Source organism: Mytilus californianus, unplaced genomic scaffold (assembly GCF_021869535.1).
Source record: "Mytilus californianus isolate M0D057914Y unplaced genomic scaffold, xbMytCali1.0.p SCAF_20, whole genome shotgun sequence".
Lineage (NCBI taxonomy): Eukaryota > Metazoa > Mollusca > Bivalvia > Mytilida > Mytilidae > Mytilus > Mytilus californianus.
Genome location: NW_026262669.1, coordinates 1,876,996 through 1,896,529, shown reverse-complemented (window position 1 = coordinate 1,896,529; position 19,534 = coordinate 1,876,996). Strand labels below are relative to the sequence as shown.

The 19,534-nt window shown below is 32.5% G+C and overlaps 1 protein-coding gene across 1 annotated transcript; it reads left to right on the top strand.

Annotated features, from left to right (window-relative positions):
* Nucleotides 1-8,373: 8,373 nt before the first annotated feature.
* On the top strand, nucleotides 8,374-17,921 carry LOC127731799 (uncharacterized). Its single transcript, XM_052240640.1, has 6 exons — nucleotides 8,374-8,623; nucleotides 8,974-10,674; nucleotides 11,266-11,616; nucleotides 14,255-14,779; nucleotides 15,098-15,395; nucleotides 16,885-17,921. The coding sequence occupies exons 1-6, from the start codon at nucleotides 8,374-8,376 to the stop codon at nucleotides 17,045-17,047; spliced, it is 3,288 nt and encodes a 1,095-aa protein (XP_052096600.1). The 3' UTR covers nucleotides 17,048-17,921.
* Nucleotides 17,922-19,534: the final 1,613 nt, after the last annotated feature.

The window sequence follows — 19,534 nt, the reverse complement described above, 5'->3', positions numbered from 1 at the left end:
TGCACGATTTGAAATTATAAAACCGTTTAAAATCAATAGAATACACACAACATATATTTGCATTTTAAGACTGCATCCGGGTCTTTCTTTCCAGACGATGACCTCTATATTTAGTACGTTCCTTAGAAACGGATATGCGCAATGCCTATCAATAGAAACAGTGGCGGTGTTTTCAAAAATGGTAAAAACCTGACAACTTTAAAAACAGAATTGGATTATAAAATGACAATATTGTAGAGTATTAATTGTTATTAAGGTAAGAATTTTTTGTTCATTGATGAAATATACTAAAATCTAACATATTCAATCTATTGAAATACTTAATTTTTCTTTGAACCAACACAATTGATTGATTGTTGTTTACTTAACGTTCAGTGGCAAATCTGAACCAAAATAAACATTTTCTATATAGTAAAAATAATGATAGAAATGAAATATTAAAAACCCTTCTCACAACTTCAAACAACTAAAAGAAAAATAATAGATGAAACGACATTTTACATGCTTAAGGAAAAAAGAAAATGGGTAATGAATTATAGAGAGGTTATAGGACAAAATCTTGTTTCGTTTATGATATCGCGTGTTTCCAATCTACACAATAAAAAAAAGCAAATCCAGTGGAGAGTAAATAAAGTTCCTACTTTGTTCGTATGTAATCTTTTTATACTCATCCGTGTCAGACATCATTAATTTGGACATAAAGGGGAGGTGGATATTTTTTTTTTATTTGGGGGTGGGGGGATACGGTTTTATTTAATTTACTTGCTTTAAAATAATAAACATAAAGTTAAAAAAATAATCATTCAAAAGGCGGATAAACTTTGCTCATAAATTATATTTTCCCCTCGAAAAGTATATACATGTATTCAAATTATATTGGATTTATTTTGATGGTAAACAGTGAACTAAGCGAGCATTTTCGTTACGCATCATTTAGCCTTCATAATGATATCTTTAAAATAGAGTAAAATATTAAACCATGTTCGTGTTAAATATGCCATGCCTGGCAATCCTTGTGTGGGAGTTCCCCTTTTTTTGGTAAGCTTGTTGTTTCAATAAAGCATTAAGCAATTAATTAAACAAATCAACATATTTTAACAAGAGTAACACAGCAGGTGTAACTATTGGAGCAGAAAGTGCAGACCCTTCCGATACACTTGAGTTCAGTCGGGTTTTGGTGGCATTCGTATTGCTCAATCTTTAGTGTCTTATGTAGTGTCCTAAGACTTGTTTGTCTTTTAGCTAGTTTTTTTTATCATGATGGTGTTTGATTTTCATCCGTCTCCTTCTTTTACAGATGAATTGTATGAATATGTGTAATTCAACTCATTCAGTTTACAACAAAATTGTTATATTCAAATGATATCATTTTTTTTTTATCTCCAAGACGATTTTCCAAATTCTCAAAGTGCAATATCATCTTATATTAGAATTGGGGCGTAGCTTTAAATTTGTAAACTCCCAAGTTTCAAAATGAAAATTGTGTAATGAGAACATTCGATTTCCCTTCATTTTTTTCACTTAAACGGTTATTTTGGGATACTTCCCTCCGACTGAAATAAACATTTTAATAAAAACAAATATTTACGACACAACACATATACGGACAAATTGAATAATTTCTCACTTTTATATTCGAAATTTTACCCATACATAATTTTGATAATGTTATCAAACCCAAGTGTACATGTCTAATCTAAAGTCAACATTTTAAAAGGTTTTAGACTTCCGTTGAATAGCAATGTTTATACATTAGCTCAAATTTTAAATACGACCTTATTCGAATTGTTGTTGGGTTGATATGACCGTACTGATGTACAAAAAAATACTGTTTACTAGTATACGCCAAATTAGGATTTTCTTATAATGTCTTTGTTAAAATGAACAAAATGACATATAAATAAAGAAAGAAGCTAAAATCACCGTTTTCGGTTTTTCAATTGTATGTAGTAATTTTGTGTCATGCATTAATACACTACATGCTTTTTCAGAATAGACTTTTTAACGTTTCCTCTAATTTAAAATTGAGTAAGGGATATTTAAAAAAAATGATCTTCTAAATATAACCTTGTTCAGTATTATGTGTAGAGCTAACATTTTATGCCGATACCCTTATACTATTACAATGTACGTAATATTAAACGAGATTTTAATCTCCGGTAGTAGTATCTCGACATATCATCACAATACAAATAGATGGATGTATTTACATCATTAGTAAAATACTGTGATTTAAATCACGACACGCGACCACTTAAATGTCCAAACTCGCACTGGTTCATATTTCTACTCATTGAATATGTTTTTTTTTCTTTTTTTTTCAATTCATGAACTGGATTCTAACGTCCAAACCAAATATTTTCCATTAGAACGTGCACCTCTTCCGCTTAGTAGGCTCTTTAGCCGTTTGACCAACATATCGTTTAATAGGACTAAAAGTAAAACAAAATATTTTTGTAATTTTAAGTAGGAACGTATAATAATTAGATCTTCCCTACAGTATTTTTTTTATGTATTTCTCAAATTTTTTTTTAATTTGTATTTCATTTACAAATCATTATTGAAACAGTGGTCACATCATTATCATCCAATTAATCGAGGAAGCGTGGATGGACGAAAACAGGTTCACATATAGATATCACAATTAAATAGCATTAAAGAATGATACAAACACATAAATATTTCCTTTTTCTTATTTATTCCATTATTCCACTATTTAATTATTTGTTTAAGCATATATATTTTTGTTTACGAAGTACGAATTATCCATGGAGCCCATCTACATTTGTGAATTGAGTTTTCTATAATCAGACATTTCCTTCCCATAACAAAATCCAATTAATAATAATATTTCACTATTGTAGATCCTGTTTGCGAAATGTTCCTCTATAGAAATATAAATCCACAAAATAAAGCAATCACTTGAATATTTTTGAACTTCAAAACTCAAATACGCTTACTATCCTTATGACTCCAGGTAAAAAAATATTTTCAATTTATACTAGCGGAAATAATTCCATGTGGAAGGTTTTTATGTTCCAAATCAATCTTCCTGTGTAATTTTACAAATTTCTTCCTGTTTCGTAGTTTTTTCTTAACTGATATGTAGCTTCCTTTGTTTTTTTCCAGAATAACGATTATTCAGCAAGAACGAACATTTGCAGGCATGCCTTTTAAATTTCAGTATTCAAAATTTACAAAACATTTGTAATTATTCAAAATCCATATACTCAATATTTAACCTTAAATTTTCTAGATTTATCCAGAAACCTGTTCAAATTAATGGCAGGAAACAGACAAGATGCGTCCTTTTTAACAAATCAAAACGCAAACACCACTGATCCAAAACAACAAAAAGGTACCTGCTTTTTATATGAAGACACCCATGGCAGACGACATTTCCATGACAACACGCACGCGACAGGTGCGACTGATATCGAGAATAATCAATATCAAGGACCGGAAGTACCTGGCAGGATCATCTTACATCATCCAGTGAGTGGAGAAATTTATTGTGATATATCCGGTCTTTAATATCTTGGATAAAAACTCTTTATTCTAATAATCAACAACTAATAGATAAACATCAGGTTTATAAACGATTTCTTTCAACCAAATCTTCAGTTTAAAAAAATCATAATATTTTATTTTTTTTCTTCAAATTAAAATTTTCTTAAATTTCTTACATTTAGGAAAAAAGCTGACATGCACTGCTTTCATCGTTTATACATAAAATACTTGAATCATAAAATTAGGAGTTTTTTTATGGGAAGAACAAATATGAAAATGTTTGTGCAGTTGGTATACGATACTGCAATATGATATAATGGATACTATACCAAAAACTTTGTAATGTTTGGTCAACAGTTCCAGTACTTATTATGAAAATAATTAAAAACACAATTTAATTATTCGAAAGAAAAATCTAATAATATTTCATATATATTTTTTATCCAATTATTTTATATGAATAAAAATACAGTTTGTTATGTCCTATTTTGGTCATATAGTTCTTCAACTTTTTATGTTCTTTTACATCCTTGGCTTTCAAATATTCGGCTTTGAGCATTCCTGGAGAAGTTTATCCGGAAAAGCGCTTCGGACGCATACAATTTATAAAGTGTTGTTTTCATGTGTTAAAACTTCACCTAGGTAACTACTACTAAATATTTGAATGAAAAGGCGCAATAAGCTCACTGACATTGCGTTTGTCAGTTTTGATTATAAAGTTTGTCTACCAAGCTGGTGTGTTTTTCTAGATTGTATAACAAAGAACATGGTTGTAATTGGTGTGTAAGCGAATATAGCTTATGTATCTAATCAACGAAAGGGCTTCTAAAATATCGATGTAACATAATCACAAATAACTGGTATATTGTACAATCGTATCAACATTGGAACTGAATTTTTTATTAGATATGTTAAACCGAATTAAATGCTTAGGATGGATTTGGCTATTATGTGTTGATCCTTTTTTGGTCATATAGCTTTTAAATTGTTTCAGTTCTTATTCATCATTGGCTTTAAAATACTCGGCTTTTGGCGTTCTTGATGAAGGTAATTCCAGATAACTGCTTTGGACGCATGAAATTTATGTTGATTTTGTTTTTGAATAATCCTTATCACGCATTTCAAAGCATTTATAAGTAAGGAAAACCAAATACATTAAACGCCAATTGCAAATTGAAATTATTTCTTTCAAAATGGTACGCAAAATAATCATTGGGCACGAAGACGACGACAGAAAATCGTTAAATGTAAACAATGATTGGCCCAGTTTATAAAAGCTGCACTAATTGGTCAACTCATAATTTTCTGAAAAACTATCTAACCATTGGAAACCATCATGAAATTAATTTTTTCAAGGGGTTTAGTATTGACGCACTAAAATTAATACGTGTTATTTTGCATATTGTATTGCTGAACGTAGTCAAAATTAAATGAAATTATAAAATGAATTGTTTGCAATTTAAACTTTAATCACGTGACTTATAATCAGACGCATTAACATGCATTACAGTGTGTTACAGCAGCAGCTGTATGTAAATAATAGAACAGATATCCCACTCCTAAGATTTATAATATTTAAATATTACGTAATTGTTAACAAACAAATGTACAACAAACATTTAAGATTGTTGGTAACCTCATTACAGAACTAACAATTAGATTCAAATTAGAGGCAACAGAAGTTTTCCGCGTTCAAAACTCATAATTATATTTAGAAAATACAAATCAAGGTATAATAATAAAACCTGTGGGAATCGTATGAACTAAAAAAGGACCGAGACCGATTATGTCGCTTGTGTAGGCGTTTCCTACTATGTTATGATAAAACAGGAACTATAAATTATACCAGTGGCGTAGCTTCCATTGAGTAGTAAGGAAACTGCCTCACCAATTGTTTTTTCCTAAAATAAATTAAGATGGATAAAGAGAAATAGATTGTACAACATGTATTCAATAGTTCATAGTATAGAATGAAGAGGGTCCCAATCTTTTGATTTCTGTACAAGAAAAAGATACTTTTAAGAGGTGATCAGGAGTATCTCATTTATTTAGTTTGGATCAGGAATTTTCTTAATTAAAAGGCTGAAAGTTCTAAATTTAGCCAGAATAAGTACAGTTGAGTGTATTGATCAAATGCACATTGAAACATACCACTGTTTCATGATAAAAATTCCACAAATCTTGATTTTGAATAAACAAGAATATGGTGGTGGTCTTTCAATATAATATGTAAAAAAACAAGCAAAAAGGGAAAGAGAACGAGAGAGAAAAGAGCGAAACAACACAGAAGCACTTAAAATTTAAAGATGAAAATCATGATTCTTACTATAAGTAATTGATGTATGTAATTGTAAAACTCCCATTTGCCCAAAGGTAACTGGGGGACAGAAATATGGTCACTTTGGTCTTCTTCTGACCGATAGTCAAACATTTGCCAAAGTGGGGCGTTCGTTTGGCTGTGCGGGATGTACAAGTACGCAGCTACTTCTGGTCAGAATGAGGACGATAAATCTGATGCCCCGTGTAAAGAGATTGCAAAACACTCGTTAAGAACCATTTCAAAAACTCTATTAGAGTTCCTTAGGTAGACTGTTGAAAGGCAAAATTTCTATCCCTGTCCAATATACCTTCATTTTCCAGCGACAGTCCAATCTTCCCCGATATTCATCCCGGACGGCCTCTATTACAGAACCTACCTATTTTATTCATTGTTAATTTATTCATGTCCTCTACATAAATGAAATATTTTCTACTGGACTTTAAGTAATCAACAACCAACCAACCTTTCTGCCAAACTATTATTTCCTGATAACCAATCTTATTTTGTATAAAAAGACCTGGAACTTTCACGCCCGGCAGTAAAACAAACAAATGCTTAACAGAAGAGGACCGGATTTGCTTGCGGTTGCATAAATATACAGCTCCATCCGGTCCTAATGGTTTCGCTCTGGAACTATTCAGACAAAAGCCGGTTCGCGGTTTAAAATCTGAGACATTATCTCCCAAGCCGCATGGCGACTTTGAACCGATTTGAAGCCTGGACTCTTAAGCGTCAAATCGTTTGTCTCACTAGAAATGAGGGTCAAACTACAACACTGTATACAAAATATGATGGAAAAACCTTAATTTAAAAATCGTACAAAAGATATTAAAATTCACCGGTAAAAATTATTTTAAAAAACTATCACTTTCCTCTTTCCTTTATAATATGTTCTGAGTGAATTAAATTCAATACGAATAATTTATTATTGAATGCACAATATCAAAGGCTCTCAATTACCGTTTTCCCTTTAAATCTCGACATATGTACTTTCTAGCGTAATAATTGTGATGTTATCGCATGTTTTTCCCGTATACACTCTTTTCATTATGACAAATGTAATATTTTGATTCATGAATTATTACATTTATAGGAAGAACCAGTCTGTTTCATATTGCGCTCACGTGATTGCCCTAAATTTAAATGAATAACGTGATGATTGTGCATTTTCAAGCAACAAAATATTGTGAACAAAGTATAAACGCCAGATCTCCTTCCTTTTCGTTTTATTGCTCATGAATTGCAAGATATTCATATAATCAACACATAATTATAAAACGGTAACTGACCCTATTAGATCAATGAAAATATTTTGTGAGGACTAAATCGTAAAAACACGTATGACACCTTTCATTACGTACGCTCGGGACCGAATCTTGACAGGAAACAAATAAAAGAAGAAGCAGGAATGAACCTGACATTCTTGTTTCCGTTAAATCGTTTATTGTTTATTATTTGTAGGTCCTTTTTTTGTCTAAAATTTCTTCAACTGCGATCCAGATGTAGGTAAAGCGTTTAGGACGCTTGATAATTATATCATTTTGTTGTAATTGTTTGTAATTTCTTGGAAATATATGAGATGTAAGTAAGTGACTGCAAGGAGACCATCAGTATATCAAAAATTGCAATTAAGGTGGTACCAAACATCTTGACTAAAATTAATTTGGCTCTTTTAATTTTCATAAAATTTTGACAAAATATTTACTTTGACCCTTTGACAAAAATATAAAAATTTCAAAAAACTTGAACCGCACACTTTATCGGAAAAATTTCATTGGATATATAGCAGTTCGACAAACACTAATTTTGATCATTGAGAAGCTTAATATTTACTTAACAATATAACGTGATTAAAACGTTCAGCTGATTTTTAAAGAGTTATCTCCCTGTGATGTTATGTACCACCTTAAAGAGGTTTTGCATTATTCTGCTTCATGAGTACACAAAAAGAAAACAAATCGGTTGCAGGGGTGCCTTACCAACTTTAATTGTTTTTGGAATATCTTTCCTAAAAAAAAAAAAATCTATTCTAGACTAAATTAAGTTGTTATCAACAGTTCTACATTTTTTTTTATTTATACATATTTCATTTTAAAAGTTTTGATTTAAAGACAAGAAATTATCCGCCTTAACCATTATTATAGAAAAAATGTTGAATGAGAATTAAAATATGTAAAACATATCTTTGGCAATATCAACGAAACGTTAATACACGTTTTTTTATAATAAAAACAAGCGTGCAAATAGGTATCTGTTTGTTTCGTAGAGTTAACATAGGAACAATGCGTTGATTTCGAGTCGTAATTTGGGTTTTGTTTGTCTATAAAGGTTAATCATGTTCTAGGGTGTGTTAATTGCAATTCTGACAAATAGTTGTATATATTCAAAGGTTTCATTTACATCAATGTGTTTTAAAAAGAAATATATTGTTGATTATAGTTAATTTATTCTTGTAGTCGACAGAAGGTCCACATGTGGAACACGATTTACCATTAAGACAGTTTTCAGGTAGAAGTAGGTCACGTGATGGCGATAAAACTACAATGTCATCAACAACTAAACAACAGGCACCTACTGCATTCATTTCGCGACCTATGTCACCATTAACGATCAACACTGATTTAGACAACTATGCGCCATCCCATACCTTACACGATGAGATCAGTGCATCTTCCCAGTTCTTTTATTCACATATGCAAGGGCCGCTGAAGTCACCTGGAATATTTGTACCTTATACAGATGAACGGAAGCGGGAGATAATAGAAAGAGCCATCAAGGAGGCATTGGCTAACGGTATGTATATTTTGACCAGTCATTATAGCTGCATGTTGAAATTAGAAATATGAATTATTTTTAAGTTTTTGAATTGAAAACCAAAACAAACAAGAACAATCAACAATACCACGTTCTACAAATAGTTTATGAGAAAACGTACTTCCACTTTTAGTGTGTACTTAATCTTAAACTCTTTAAGCACATATTACACACACTATAACCAACCAAACTACAAGGACAAACGTAAAAGCAGTGTCCCAATATCATAATACCTTCATTCATTTAGCATTTATGTAAAAGAAACAAGTTTTAAAACATTTTTTGAGAATTATACCCATGTTTAAAATAACAAATATTGTTTATTGCAGACGAAATCTCAAGACAAGCAGAAATTTCAAAGACGTTCCCGCTGCAGGATCCTCCAAAGTCAAAGTTCAAACGTCAAATGTCAGCTGATTCCAATGACTCTAATGATTACCGTGCGCAGATTTATCCATCAAAGCGTCATCAGGACTCCTATTCCACTACTGATGTCGACAATACCGATCTTTATCATGGCACATATTCTACCCCAGCTTCTGTATATTCGAGTTTACCTAGTGGCAGCAAGCCGGCGTCTTCATTGAATGAAGCTTATCATCAGAACCAAATAGTTAAACCTACTGTTACAGAGAATATGGTTCAATACTTTCATAAAGAAGAATTAAATACATCAAACATACGTGCATCCCAAACATATACAAGTGATTGTTCTGGTGATAACTTCATGATTTCAACGAATCGGCGAAGCCAATCAAAATCAGAAACTATAAACAGTCCTCAGTTCACAGAAAGTCCCAGAAAAGAAACAGTTTTAGTAACAGTACCTGAAAAACCATATACTAAAAATTTACAATGGGTAGTTTCGGATCCAAATCCAAATTCTGTGAACGATTTTGTACCGGCAACACCTACTGTATTATATTCAGAAGATTCACCAAATCCCTTCAACAAGACATTAAGATCATCCACTGGTTATAGTCCTGGAAAATCTTTAGGTAATGTTAGATGTGACGAGGTTGACCGAACACTTTGCGCAAATGATTTTTCAAAAGAATTCAACCATGAATCATTTCATCGTGATGCCTTTCCTTTGCACACTTCGTCTACAACCGTATCTGGCAGTACAGTAACAGAAAAGGGATTTGTTTTTCCTCCTTCTCCAACAATTACACGCCCCTTACCTTTCAGTCCGAGAATAGTAGGTGAACAATTTACACCTAAATTCAAGAGTACTCCAAAAGCCATCCGGGAAACGTATCCAAATCCTGTAATAAGACGCACTGTGGAGTCACAAGTACATGGTTCTCCATCAAGAAGTTCAACAAACAAGTTGCCTTTACATAGTCCTGCCAAAGAACCATGGGACAAATTAAACATTAAAAGTCCGAGTAAACAGATGAATCCAATGAATCAATTACTTAATCAAAGGAACATTCAACATGGCCAAGGATTTTGTAACCAAAATCTGCATACTGAATATGATTCTGAAAAGATAACAAATTCATTTAATTCAACACTAAGTAGGTCAACCTCACTCTCAAATCATACGGATTCCTTTGCAAGAGAAAAGGCAAATGAATATATACAAAATAATATTCAAAACAAAATTCAAATTCAACCAAAGAATGGAAACTGCTCAAATGGCCACTTACTTAAGGGGGATGCGGAGAAGGAATTATTTTTAGACCAGGCCGTAAAACGTTTATTGTTCAGATCGTATAGCGCAATCGAGTTGTCGCCCTCTAAAGCTGATATAGAAAGAATGAGAAATAAAGTAAGAAATATGTATCGATCTATGTCAAGTCCTGCAGAAATGAAAGAAATGCTAAAAAATCTGTTAATGGAGGAGAGAATTAAAGAAGAATTTTTTGTAGACAATGATGTGTTCGAAACTTCATCTTCTCCATCAAAATTACAGCGACATCCGGGTCACATTCAATGTCAGCATGGTGATCATAATTTGTATAGACAAGATGGTTTAGCGGATGCTCGAAGAAGACTTTTTGTTGATGCACAACACCCAAAAGGTATGATACTTCCGGGACACCTTTTTTATCTAAAGTTTTATTAGAGTTAGAATGGTCAAACTTTTTACGTACTTATTTTAAATGTCCAGTTCATCACTTTTATAAATGTATTCAAACTGAAGTTGCAATCCTCGGGCAAAGTTGACTTTAGACGGTTTTAGCGTTTATTTGTTTAGACGCTTTTGGTGTCTAAGCTGTCAAGTTGAATTTTTTAGGATTATGGTTATAGTTTGGCGTATTCTTGTTTTTGTGGTTTTTACTCATTTGCATACAAGCCAATACGTACATAAAGTTTTGTTTTGAAAAAAAACCACATACTTTGACTGCTTTGAGTCACTACTAGCAAGTGCTTTGTAACGTTAAATAATAAATAATTAATTACATTAATAAATTGTAGAAATTACCATTGCTTTTTACCTTTTAAAAATAAGAGAATCAATTCCTGAATAACGCAAATGTTGCATCTACACCTAATCTGGTCAAATTAATGGAGAAATTGCAAATATTTATTAATATTTTGTACGTTTTATTTGCAATGGTTGGACTTTTTGCACATGTCAATTCATCTGAAATATTAACATCTTTGCGTAGATAACAGAGAGCAACAATATGCCACCGCAGCTGATGCTGACCTTCCTCTCCTTCTTGAAATGTTTAATCCGACTGTGCTCTCAGCAGATGATCATGAATCGGCAGGACATGCTCAATATGTGATGGGCAAGTCAACGCAAAGTTCAACAAGATGTTACCAAAGAGATATACCTCAAACAGCAAGATTTTCTCATCCTGATATAGCGCATGCCTCCTTCCGATTTCCAATGTCTTCATCCACAGTTGACAACAGGTTCAGCGAAAGAGATTATGATCGTGAATGTAATATGCCTGGATGTTCACATTCACAACCTCGATATGAAAGAGATACAAGCAGAAAGAGAAAGCATGGTATTTTATTTATCCATTATATTAATGTATGTTTTATAACCAAAAAATGTACATGCAAAGTTCATCATTGGTATCCACATAGTTTCACTTAACAGAATTGTCGTTTAAGGTACACTTTTTCAACAAGTTGTCGGCATTTCTATTTCTGTCCTCTCCAGTCAGACCTCTTCTTATCTTCATATGAATCGGAGTACCAGAATTTATGACAAACGACCATTTGAATTTTGAAATTATAAATTTCTCCCACCTTAACAGTAATATACCAACTTCACCTGCATATTGGATATACATTTCCCAATTCATTTGGTATTCAATAGCTTGCAGCTGCCATTCAGATTTTATAAAACGTCACAAGTGTCTAAGCAGAAAGTTGATGAACCAGGTTTATGTCAAAGACCGTCACGTCCTTTTTCTAAAAACGTTCATCGGGAGATACCAAGACCTATTTGATAAATATTCGGTATCAACTTCATCAATAATACATGATTGTCTTGGAAGTATAGATTTTATTACTGACGTTGTTTATCAACCTAATAACGTGTTATTGTGTGCTTTTTATTTGTCTTTGTACATTTTTAACCTTTACTGTTTATATAAAAAAGAAGATGTGGTATGATTGCCAATGAGACAACTCTCCACAAGAGACCAAATGACATTTTTGGTTATATCCTTATGCTGTGGCTTGGTATTTATACTATTGTGTTATTGTGCTATGGTCATTTTTTTGTATTCTTGTCTTTCAATGTGCTTTGTCCATACAGTTTTTATATGCCCTTTTTTTTAACATAGTTTGTTGTAATAGTGATTAAGATTATAACACAATGTTGACTGTTGTACCCTAATTTTTTACATTTTTACCTATTATGTCTGTTTGTTTTGTTCGCACATTGTTGTCAATATAATGGAATTCTATGCAACCGTCATACAAGTGAGATGTTTAGCTAGCTATAAAACCAGGTTCAAGCCACCATTTTCTACCTAAGGAAATGCCTGTACCAAGTCAGGAATATGACAGTTGTTTAGAATAGAGAAAAATGGACCCAAAAAATAAAGAACAGAGAATAATGAAGTGCTAAAATATAAAGAATAGAGAATAATGGGCAAAAAGTATAATGAATGGAGAAAAATTGCCTTAAAAATTAAAGAATACAGAAATGCAGCTCCCCATCCAGACCCTCATTATAGGTGGCAACCCATTTAACCTACATATTAAGACCCTACATTTTATTGCTTCATTTTTGAATTTTGCATATTATAAAAATAAATAATCATAAAATTCAATGATTTATATTATATAAAAAATTGCACGTTTAAATTACTTAGATAAATAAAAACTTTTTTTGGAAAACTGACACAATTTTACGGGGATATAACAACTGTATAATGTATTCTACACTATCAACTGTATATTAAGTGTCATTAAGTTGAATTGTAAAATACACGAATTCTAATTTTGATTTCAGTGTAAATACATCAACAGTAACACGTTTACTGCACCAGATGCACATTTCGACAACTTATGCAAAAAAATATTTGAAAATTCCTAATACATAACATTGAAGTGCTAATAAAACCAATTAGAAGCAAAAGTGTATAAGTGTGGTCTTTTTTCGTCAGATGTATAATAAAAATGTACATTTGAAACAGAAATCTTAAAAGATTAAATGCTGATGAAACCTGAGTTAAGAGCAGATTTTTAATGTGGTTTATTTTGCTCAATATTATTTTTTTACTTCTGTGTAGGGATAGGTGAACTGTTCGTATTATTTCGTGTGTCGATTGTGTTATATAAATAGTAAAATAACAAAAATACCGAACTCCAAGTAAAGACCTTTATCAAATGGCAAAATCAAAAGCTCAAACACATCAAACGAATGGAAAACAACAGTCATATTCCTGACTTGGTACAAGCATTTTCTTATGTAGAAAATTAAACCTTGTTTAATAGCTAGCTAAACCTAGCTAATAGTTTACATAATGTCTCATTAGAAAGTCGAAAAGTATTAAGCAGAAATCATTTATATTAGTTATATAATGAGACAATATAAGAGACATGGAAAATGCCAAATAGATATTCAAAATCATAAATAGAAGACACTGACATGGTAAAAACAGTACAAAAACGACCAAAAGACAAACTACAGTCCATAACACATAACATAGAAAACTAAAGACTGAGCAACAATATAATATGTGTTTGCCTCATTATGAATGTCCCCATATGACGACAAATGGTCATAGCTTTTTAGGGTCTGCTGTACTTATAACCTTACGGATACAGTTTTATATTTTTTGAGACCATCACGACAACAATAATGGAAGGTAGCTTTAATTCAAAATGTACTGTTAGTTTTAGGTGACATTGACGTATGTGTGTGTGTGTGTGTGAAATATGAAGCATTGTTAGTATGATGAGGTATTAGAATTTGTTTGATCTGTGAAGCATTGTTAGTTTTAGGTGATGTTGAGGGTTTTATGAAGGGTGAAGCACTGTTATGGTCATGTGACATTGAAATTTGTGCAAAATGTTAACAATTGTTATTGTCATGTGACATTAAAATTTATGTGAACTGTGAAGCATTGTTATGTTCATGTTACATTAAAATTAGTGTGAACTGTGAAGCATTGTTATTTTCAGGTGATGTTGAAGTTTGTGTGAACTGTGAAGAAGAAGATGAAGTATCGGATAAATCTCGATGTCTCCAATCAGCTCTTAAAAAGGTCCAACATCCTGAAGGAAAAACTTGTCGTTGTGCAAACATTGAAAGCGCTATTTTGGAAATGGCACGTGACGCATATAAAAAGATAAGAAGGCGGGACTCTAGTGAATATTCATTTGATAGATTCAACACTGAGGCGACAGAAACCCGAGAACAAATTTTCGATTCCGTCAAGGTTCTTTGTGAGATCAAATCAATGTGCAAATATGGCCGTGTCATCGACGACATATTTTCTGGAAGTATCATATTTTTGTTTAATTGTCCGACATTATTAGCACTAGATGACTTATGGGAAATATATTTATCTGGAAGATTAAAAGAAATGTTTAATTCGGCCTTCATAACGGATGAGTTAAAACATAAATATGGTGCTAGTACGGCTAGACTTGAAGTGGTTATATCTAAAGAAGTATATCATCGAGCAAGATCGGAACTACTGATAAGTAAGTTATCTAATCATTTTTTTTTTAAATAATGAAACTAAACACGTCCTTTTTCAACTTCTAACGATGTGATTTGAATATTCCTTGTTTGCCTACAAGTTTCGCATGTTTTCAATTATATATATCCTTCACTTTTAATTTTTTGGACTTGAACGTTCCTGATGAAGGAAGATCCTGAAAAGCGATTTGCACGCGCACCAGATCCATCGACAGGGTAAGCATCTCTTGCTATTCATGCCTCTCCCATCAAAGATATCAAAAGTCCTAAATCAAAGTACGAAATCTATCAGTAATCCAAAATCCATAAATATATTTCAGGAGAGATAAAATCACCGAAACTGAACACGACTCTTTCTAAAAGTGATACTGAAATAGCCAGCGTGTGTAGCTCTTCTAAAGAAAACTATATAAGAGACACATCACCGAGAAAAAAAGTGAAACCTTCCGCCCTAGCTATAATACACATGCGCAGTCAATCAGCCCCAAGTGTTAATCAGTCACCTTCTCCAAGTCCTTCCTGGATGTCGCAGCTTTCTAATTCACCATTTTCAAAAGAAAGAAAGTTTTCTTTCTCCAATATCGGAGAATTGTCACCACGTAAAGTGTTCCAAGAAATGTAAGTATGAGCTAATTAAGATTTCAAATTATCTATCATTGTCATTCACTCATCGGGTCTACCTTTGTCGGTTTTCCAGTTGGACACTGATTAATACAACTGTTTGGAGTTCGTTACTTTCCCCCTTTATTTATTTGTTTTATTGATTTATATTTTGTTCGGTTAACTACTGTTTCCATAATCTATCAATATGTGAAATTCCTGATAATCGGTACATCCGTATAGTTAATTATTTACCCAAAACTAACAGAAAATAAACAGTATACAAAACACAACATAACAAACCTACAACTGAGCAACATGAACCCCACCAAAAACTGGTGGTGATCTCAAGTGCTGCGATAGGGTAACAAGATCCTGTTCCACATATGGCACCCGTCGTGTTGCTTGTGTAATTACAAACCCGGTGATAAGTCTAGACTTAATACTATAATTCGAAAGGTCCCGATCGATAAAGAGAGGACGAGTTTACGTCAATTGTAACATATCCGTCGTCATCTCTAAAACAAATATTCCATAAAGGTCAACCAACTCGTGGTGGCGAGGATGAAAATTTTCGATTATTTCAAATTTACCACTTGGAACTCTCATTTTAATAGCTTCCTTGTGTGCAGCAATCCTCTATCAATGAAACAATGACAGAAAATGCAAACTCTAGAATATCGTATGAACTGGGAGGTAAATACCTCATATGCAGGTTCTACCTGAACAAATGCTGAATGTTGCTACATAGAAATGGAAAGTTCACAATTTGGAAGCTGAAATCATCTCTCTTGTCGTAAAGAGTTGTACTCAACCGACCCTCATTGTCAATTTCTAGATATGAGGCAGGCTTATCTGTTATATGTTTTATTTAAAGTTCGTTGTTCTCGATGCGTTCACCAACCTGAATTATTTATTGGGAGAATATTATCTATATAGTGAAACGTAAAGTTAGAGGATAATGCTAGCTTCTTTTCGTTCCCCCTAAGAAGCTCCTGTATGTATTTCACATACGTTTCATTTTAGTCTTTGGTAGATAGTTGTATCATTGGCAGTCATGCCACATTCTCTTATTTTTATTAACATGTTGGGGCCCTTTATAGCTTGCTGTTCGGTGTGAGCCAATGCTCCGTGTTGAAGGCCGTACCTTGACCTATAATGGTTTACTTTTATAAATTTTAACTTGGATGGAGAGTTGTCTCATTGGCACTCATACCACATCTTCCTATATCTGTTAAATATATTAGAAAAATAACAGCTAAATATCTATGTCTTTTTTTTTTTTTTTTTTGATAATGAGAGTGTTTAGGGTGTAATTAATAACACAATTTGGTACATTCGGATAATGCATGTGAGATGGATTTAATTGTTCGCAGGAAACATGTGTAGTACCTTTAATGTAAACTGCAAGCATCGTTCTTTTTCCTATGTCCGTATTATACGCTGATATTACTAAATTTCTGAATTTTCAGAATAATGTTTTAATAAAACTGTTCTATTTATTTAGAAATACAGGTTCGCCAACGCTCAAGAAAGTATTTGATTTTGATGTGAACATTACTTCAAAATTGTCACCCAAAAGAAAGACGTTTGGTGATCTGATGCCATGGGAAAACCAAAACGTTCAACAAGAGACATCTACATCCAAGCGAAAATCAATCCGCGACTGACGTCATATGCTGTCGGCATCAACTGACATCCAATTAAAGAGTGATTTGATGCCATGGGAAAATCAGAACGTACAACAGGAGATATTAACATCCAAGCGTAAATCAATCTGCGACTGACGTCATCTGCTGTCGGCATCAACTGACATCAAATTAAAGAGTGATCTGATGCCAAGGGAAAATCAGAACGTACAACCAGAGAAATTAACACCCAAGCGTAAATCAATCCGCGATTGACGTAATCAACTGACGTCATGATTCATGGTAATCGTTCACAAGCGAAAGGAAGATACTTTCTTTTTTTGCTTGATAATGTATCTATGTATTATTGAATACAGAACAGGATTTTGTGTAAGGCAAAAATGTATACAAAACATTTGAATCCAAAACAATATTCTAGTTTTAATAATAACTGACAAATCGTTTCCATAGCTCTTAAGTATAATTTCTATTAAAAATACATAGTATGGTTCGTTGTTAATGTAATATACTTATAATCAGATCACATCTTAAAGAATTATGTCATAATACTTTTTTAATGTTTAAGCAAACTGTACCGAATCCGTTTTCCATTTTCTATGTTTTCTACTTAACTCTAAAGAAGTCCTTTCCATAACATTTATTTTTTTTCATAGTAAAAAACTGCTACAGAACAATAACAAAAAAAGCATATACAGTATACTAGTATGAAACGGCCAGTAGTTATGTTTGAAAAATAACTTCGCCTTCATTATTACATTTCATATATAAATTACAAAATGGGTAATCAGCGTTGTTAATTTTTTATTGTATTAAGTGATTTTTAATCTTATGACCGTAGAGAGAAGTATTTATTTTAATTCTTCCTTGTTCATTTGTGCGCTGTCTTTGTTTATTTGTGCTTTCCTTTTCACGTTTATTTGTTCATTAATGTGTTCATTGATACCTATATTTGTTAATTGTTATGTTCCTGAAGATGCACATGTCTTAGCACCTGTATCAGTTCAATAGCTCCTGTATCAGTTCAATACTACCTGTATCAGTTCAATAGCACCTGTATGTCTTCAATAGCAAATGGGTGTGTTCAATAGCTCCTGTATGTGTTCAATAACACATGTACGTGTTCAATAACACATGTATGTGTTCATTATCATATGTGTGTGTTCATTAGCACATCTATGTGTTTATGAGCACCTGTATTTGTTCCTAAGGATGTGTATGTTTTCATTATCACCTGTATGTGTTCATTAGAATCTGTATGTGTTCGTTAGCACCTGCATGTGCTCATAAAAACATGTATGTGATCTTCAGCACCCGTATGTGTTCATTTGACCGTGTTCAGTGTTGTGATCGATTTTCCAATCAGTCATACTTGATCCAGGAATATTTAGTACTGGTATATAAAATTTTAATCTTCTTGAACTTCATGCAACTGGAAACAATCTCATATTTGGAAGAATTAGGCGTTTTATCGTCTTACCAACAGGTGTTGATTTTTCGCCTGGAAATAACATTAGTCAAAATTTAAAACAAATAAATAATTTCATTACTCAAATGTATTTTACTTTTTTTATTGGTGGGCATTAAAAAGGGCTTTTGATTAGAGCATTACTTTCACATTATAAGTCATAATGGTTAATTTCACGGAATTTTCTTGATATAAATTACACACAAACTTAACATCAAGTCCGAGTTAACTTATTTTGTGAGTGAGTAAAAAAATAAGGTTTCAACTACTTCAGGCAAAGTTGACCTGAGATGAATTCGCAATTTTCAGGGTTTTTTTGTCATACAGCTCTGCAACTGTTTCGGTTCTTAGACATCATTAGCATTCAAATAATCGACTTTGAACGTTCCTGATGAAAGAAAATCCTGAATAGCGCTTCTGACGCATGAAATTTATAAAGTGCTGTTTTTTTATAAACAAATTTAAATAAACTCCTTCAAAATAACATTGATTACTTTCATATCGTAATACTAGTCCTCTACCTGTCACGAATGTCATTGACGTTTACCCATATCTGACTTAATTAATGGCGATCTTGCTTCTCTCGGTGTTTCTTCTCTCTTGTATACAAGTCTAACTTTCATTAATAAAGTAATTACTTGATTAAACTTTTTACCATAGGAATAGGCTTCGAATTACTAAGCTTTTGAATGATGACGGAGAGAGAGAGAGAGAGAGAGAGAGAGGGATATTTCATGTTACCATAGAGTTTGCAGAGTTATTTATTTATTTACTTAATATTTGGTACGCACGAGAGAGAGAGAGAGAGAGAGAGAGAGAGAGAGAGAGAGAGAGAGAGAGAGAGAGAGAGAGAGAAGGGGGGGGGGGGGTACTTCATATAGTTTGCAAAGTTATTTATTTATTTACTTAATGTTTTTATATTTGTTATCTGTAAAATCATTTATGTTGTACATATTAACATATTAAATAGTTTATTCCAGTTCATGTGCGACAATTTTAAGATTTTAGTTTTAATACAGACTGTTGTTCTAATGGTAATGTTG

Coding starts and splice junctions, on each gene's coding strand:
- LOC127731799 (XM_052240640.1), top strand. CDS start 8,374: ATGTCATCAACAACTAAACAACAGGCACCTACTGCATTCATTTCGCGA. Junction 14,780..15,097: donor AAGATCGGAACTACTGATAA/GTAAGTTATCTA, acceptor AATATATTTCAG/GAGAGATAAAATCACCGAAA. Junction 15,396..16,884: donor CGTAAAGTGTTCCAAGAAAT/GTAAGTATGAGC, acceptor CTATTTATTTAG/AAATACAGGTTCGCCAACGC.